Source organism: Diplotaxodon limnothrissa, linkage group LG20 (assembly GCF_057381915.1).
Source record: "Diplotaxodon limnothrissa isolate DT_005_m linkage group LG20, D_limnothrissa_male_GT1.1, whole genome shotgun sequence".
NCBI classification, from domain to species: Eukaryota; Metazoa; Chordata; class Actinopteri; order Cichliformes; family Cichlidae; genus Diplotaxodon; species Diplotaxodon limnothrissa.
The window spans coordinates 7,346,698-7,352,697 of record NC_140615.1 but is presented as its reverse complement, the minus strand read 5'-3'; the positions used below and the strand labels follow the sequence as shown (position 1 = coordinate 7,352,697).

The 6,000-nt window shown below is 41.1% G+C and overlaps 1 protein-coding gene across 4 annotated transcripts in view; it reads right to left on the bottom strand.

Annotated features, from left to right (window-relative positions):
- Positions 1–2,050: 2,050 nt before the first annotated feature.
- Positions 2,051–6,000, bottom strand: part of LOC146610434 (TOX high mobility group box family member 2-like) — an 85,695-nt gene continuing 81,745 nt past the window's right edge. For 2 of the 4 annotated variants that reach the window (XM_085344368.1, XM_085344366.1), the window contains 3 exons: positions 4,500–4,898; positions 3,669–3,808; positions 2,051–2,752 (listed from right to left, as the gene is read on the bottom strand). In XM_085344368.1, coding sequence (XP_085200494.1) covers positions 2,707–2,752; positions 3,669–3,808; positions 4,500–4,898 — 585 coding nt within the window. In that variant the 3' untranslated portion in view covers positions 2,051–2,706. The remainder of the gene's footprint in view (positions 2,753–3,668; positions 3,809–4,499; positions 4,899–6,000) is intronic. The other 2 variants (XM_085344369.1, XM_085344367.1) reach the window with 1 other exon arrangement.

Below are 6,000 nucleotides of genomic sequence, written 5' to 3'. Positions count from 1 at the left end.
AAACAGAACATTTGTAATAATTGACAGAATGACGTTTTTTAAACATGATTTTTGACAGTAAACCTACCGTAAAAACCAAACATTTCTATAGCATCTGGCGAAAAAAAACAGGCACTCTGTTATTTCATTGTATATCTATTACTTGTTTACTCTGACTTGTCACGGGGGAGCGCTTTATCAGTAGAAAAAGCCATAAAACTTATGAAACTATAAGCTTGTAAACATTTTTTATATTTTTGTTCTTTACATTTTCGAAAGCCGTGTAATGCATCAGATTGGAGTCTCTCACAGGCCCATTCTGGCCCCTGGGCGCTTTGATAGACACCCGCTTTAGGGGAACTAACAAACTGGGAGGTTATAGTTTTGTGAATCGGCTCTAGGGGGCACTGCGCCATCACCACGATGGAAAGAGAGAGCAAGAGGGCAAAAGAGAGAGGGAGAGGGGGAGTAGAAAGGGTAGAGAAAGCGCTGATGCGAAAGGCTGATAGATTCCATTTCTATTTTACCTTTAATCCAACTGTGAAATTCATAACTAAAAGGCAGATTTTGTTCTTCTTCTTCTCAGGTAGTTCTCTGAAAGGCCGTGTACTGCTGCATCAACTCTGAGTTTCATCATGGCACCTTTTAGCAAAAAAAAAAACATGGCCAGGGGGCAGGAAAAAAATGTTGCTTGGTGTTTTATATTGATCTAGTCTGGATTTTATGGGGTGGGGAAGAAAAAATAGAAACAGCGAAAAGGTTAAAAGCACGTTAAATGAAGTTACACTATCAAGCCTTAACTTTTCACCTAATGAGCCATGTGACAGCAGCTACATCAACTCCTGCTACATCAAAGGTAATTCTCCTAATTAACCCCAGACACATGCAGGGGGAATGCAAAGTTGCGTTTACAGGTTGCTGTAGCGATCAGGCAGAGCTCATCAAAAACACTAATGAATCTGTTAAGACTTAATGACAGCCATGCAGTCAAAAACAAGCAGAGACGCACACCTTTTTTTGTTTTGTTTTTCACTTTAAACATTTTATTACAGACAAAAGAAAACAAAAAGAAGTAATTGTGACACAAAAAAGAAAAGAAAAAAGAATCTAATGCTGGTACATTAGCACCAACAGCAGTTTTTGAAAAAATATTATTCTAATAATCATGTAGTTTGATCATTAATAGTAATAATAATAATAATAATAATAATGATAATAATAATAATGCACCCTGATTAAAATAAGCCAAAATTTTACTTCATTTCATTTATAAATAGATGTGGAACCTGCAACCAAATTAAATAGAATGACCATATGATATTTAACAAAAACATAATGGGTTCTCTCATCACTGGCTTTAAAACTTTAAAAGAAGTATGTTTGGCAGGTTTATACACAAAATTAAAATATCTGTCCTGACGAGCAATCCTCTGAAACAAAATCCTGCTACAGTGAAAAAAAAGAAAATCTTAAAGAATTATTTTTCTTTACAGAAAAAAAAGATAAAGATGAGTTCAACACAATTCTAAAACACCTAATAAAACTAGTCAAAAACTTTAAAACCCACTGTTATGTTTTTTTTTCTTTTTTAACCTTTAGTAACATTTCACATTTAGCAACTTTTTTTTTTTTTTTTGTTATTCACCTGTACAAGTGGTGCTGGGACTAAGGGGTGGCTGGGCGGGGTCACAGGTGTAGGGGAGGAGGGTGTGGTCTTTACTGACCTAGTAAGTAGGAGGAGCTAAAAGGAGAGGTTTCAATCTTTGACCTCTACAGTTCTGCAGCGTCCTGAGGCCATGTGAAGAGAGTGCGACACTCTCTGCCGGAGCTCTGCCAGCTGTGGAGGAAATTGAGCATTTTGCAGTCTTTGCATTTCCCTCTTTATTTTGGAGAGATTTGAGACTGGTGAACACAGTTTCAACACGAGTTTTAGTGTGTGTATTCCCTCACTGAATCCGCCTGCACAGAAAAAAAAAACAATTGGAAAAAAAGAAAAAAGAAAAAGGCAAGGGACTGCAGCTAAATACACACATAAGAGGAATCCATTTTGGTGATATTTACAATCACGCTGTGATAAATAAAGGAAAGGATGAAGTCCTCTACTGAGGGCAAGGATGATTTACAAATGCGTTTGTGACTATACCTTCATTTTAAATGTTGCTTTGCTTTCACTCACTTCGGGTGTTTCAGTCTGTCCCGAAGAACATCCACCCCGATGGGGTGACTATATTCTATTTTCCTGCGTTAGCTTTTCTACCCAAGACCCTACACTTGGAGTATGCTTTGAGCATTTTAACTCCCCAAAACAAGGGCAGTCCATGGCAAACAGCGTAATGGAGCAAAGAGGAGTGGAATCATCTTTTTTTAAAAAATCTAGACAAAATGAGAAGATGTTTTTTTTCTTTCTTTTTCTTTTCTTTTTTTTTTTTGGTCTTCATTTCCAGTATGTTGGCATGAGCTTAAAACTCACTGCCCCCTCAAAAAATGGAAAGTTCACTGATAAGGAAAAAAAAAAGCAAGAGAAGTGCCTCGGGCTTCTGGCCGATCTAAGTGCTTGGCAAATAGGTGAAGTTACTGTAGCAGTCTTTGGGATTTTTGAAATCCATCAGGAAAAAAAAGAGAGAGAGAGAGAAAGAGAAAAAAAATGGTGTAGAAGCAGATACATCGATGATGTTGTTGTTATGTTAGAAAGCTCCCTGGAGTCTGACATTTGGAGGTCTTTCAACTTCAAGTGAGGTAGAGAGGCTTGTCTCGAGCTCCCATGCCGCTGCTGCTGAGGAAAGAAAGAAAAACAGCGTTAATGTATGGCTGGATATACGTGTGAATACGGGGGTGTTATCCTATATTTCACTGGGAAAATGCTGAAGGATTGTTAAACATTTGTCACGGCGGGACTGGCATTAGAGAGCGGCTTCAGAACAAACATAAAAGCTGACGATGAAGCGCGCACATCAATAAGCGTGAAGCCAAAATTTGAAGATCACTTGTTACTTGAAATGTCAAACACAAAGTCTGTTCTCCAGTTATCTCTACTGATATACTGGAGACAACTTAGCTCCCTCCAAAACTACAAACTACAATGACTTGACACTGAGAGTAAAGGTTTAAGCAAACACCCAATATTACTTCAAAGACTGTCAAACATGATTTGACCTAGGCGTGATCCCGTTTGACATCCAGATGAATCAGCTCTAAATACAGGAGACGCCGACTTCCAGCTCAGCTGCCTCTCAAAGTAGCAACGCAGCGTTTCAGGTGTGAGACAAAACATTCTTCTCGTGCCTGCTCGGATATCTTGATTCAATAAGGCAACGTGTGCCGAGCGAAACACGGGGAAACTTAATTGGATGTCACACTTTTTTCCAAGCTTGGTAATAGCATTGTTCTACTGCTGCATTACTCATTTCAATTTCAAGGAGATGCTTTGCTTTAGCAGGGAAATTGCAGTTTATGATTAATACTGTCTGAGTCTCTGAGTGTGAAAGTGAAGTGGTTTAGAGTAACTCATTTGGAAAATGAGTAACTGTCAGACAGCTGCTTAGTATTCTCAACAATCAAATGTCTTGGATTGCACTCACAGAGGGACAGAGCTTTTTGTGTGTGTGTGTGTGTGTCTGACTCTGTAATTCCCGTAAGGAAAGAACTAATATACTAACAGCATAATATTGTAAGTGGTGCAAAGAGCTCACCTGCAATGGTTGGGTCCGCAGTCCCTGTTGCAGTACTCGCTATCCCAGTCGGGGTTCTGGCCGTGCACTGGATTGGGGGCCCCGGGAGACTGTGAGCCCCCAACACTGTTCTGGTAATCAGCTTGAATATGGGAGAAACCCTGCAGATAGCAGGAGAGGCGAGATGAGCACAGGATGTTACACGACTTCAGCTTTATGATGGCCAGCCATCAGAGTTTGCTGAGCCATGATACTGTATAAGGCTAAATGTTGCCACTGGTCTATATGAGTTGTTACGCATTCACATTTGGCCCCATTGCATTGACGAAATCACCCTTCTTAGTTTGGCAAGACACCCTGCTGCTGGAATGGAAACATTATGGACTCAGAGGGAAAAGAGAAAACAGTTTGATTGAGACTAAATGGGTCTTTTATGCGTTAAAAGAGGAATTGAGAACTCTTTATTAGAGAGCGAGGCTTTACTGGAACTTTTTCCTCTTTAGAAAACAGCAGTAATCGATGAATAACTGTTGTTGATTTTATATTAAATCACAACGGGAGAAGCATTAGACGCTGAATATCTATGGAAGCTAATTAGGAAGTAAATAAAGGTGATGATATTTGTATATTTGTATGTGAAGTGAGTCTAGAGGAAACACAAATCCCTTTGGGGTTATATAAGGAATGGGCATCTGGTGTTAAATATCTGCCAAATGAAACATGCAGAGCTACTCGAGTGGCGACCCAACAATCGAGAAGCTGAAAGTAGCTCATGATGTCTGCTAGCATGTGTGTTGTTGATCATCTGTAGAAGAAGCATGCATAGTGAATTTTAATAACAGCTAGACCAACCTGTTGGCTGAGAGGAGGGGAATGCAGAGGTGCCTGGAGCCCCATTTGGTGCGAGATGATTGGTTGCGACTGCTGCATTCGGATTGGCTGGTTGAGCAGGGAGCTCTGATGCAGGGAGAGCTGAGCGTGCGGATGCAGAGGTGGGCTGATTTGGAAGGGTGCTGGGGGAGAGGCACTCATGCTGGGTGGGAGCATCTGGGACTGGCCGAGGGTCTGCGCCAGTGTGTGGCGGGGTGGCCCGCCGTAGCTCTGGAGGTCTGACAGGGGAAAGGAGCCCGGCGGGCCCAGGTACGGTGAGGAGGGCTGAGGGGGCACGCTGTACAGAGGCTGCTTGGGGGGCATCATGTGGGAGGACTGGCTGGTCTGCTGGGCACTTTTTGGTTCAGGGTCATTGTATGTCTGTGGATGAAAATACATCATATTAAGACAAGAAAGGCCCCATTAAGGACACTGCACTCATCAGCCAATATTCATCTGATAATAACACGTCTCCCTCATTCCTTTTAAAGAGAAACTTTTTTTCCCCGTCATGCTCTGTATTGTTGAATAGGTTTTATTTTTTTTAAACTGCACGCATTGTTATGCTACAGGAAAGTGCCAGCAAGCAAACCAGGTCGTATCTGTTTCCTATCACAGCCACAGGGATATCCTGCTATTTTCCATCATACATTTTTGTTGGACTTACAGAGAATTATTTTTTAAAGCAATAGTTTGAGATCTTTGCTTCTTTGCTTTCTTTCTAAAATTTCGATGAGAAAAATCAGCAGATCCATGCAGCTGTTTCCCCTGATCTAGTATTTATGCAAAGCTGAGCTAGCTTTCTTATTAAGCATGTAGGTATGTAATAAAGGCTTTTTCATCTAATTAGAACCTAAACAGGCTATCTCCTAAAGCGTTACATTTACTGCTGAATTATTTGTGGAAAGCTTGCACCCTTGCACAAATTACTTTCTTTATTGACTGAGGATTTGTTTACTAAATCTCTACGAGGCTCCAGGCTGTGCGTAAAATATAATCTATATCAATATTCATAATGCGCAAAATATGAGAATAAACCCCTGCTGGATTTTTCTTTTAAGCATGCGACAGGCGACAGTTGTCACCTCTACACCCATGTAGAGGAGCTGACAGATGGGCAAAGATTGTACAGATTAAAAACAAAAAAATCGTAAACTTCACCAAAAAACCCCTCTGAATTTGACCTTTCCCAGGCTGGACAGTACCACACTGAGCAGGAGCAACACCCGTAAAACACCCCACCTCTATCTTCACCCCACCCTCTCCAGGCTCCTGTGATGAGCTGTCAGATTGCTCATCTCCAGCCATCAGTGTTGATTAGAAGGTAATGGAGCCCATTTGTATGAATAGAGCAAGGGGCCGAGGTAATGATCAATACACACCTTGACAGATAGATGGGAAAAGGAGTGGGACACACACACCCACACACACACGTGCACACACACACATACATATATGCAGGACCCCAGGCAGAGAAATGAGA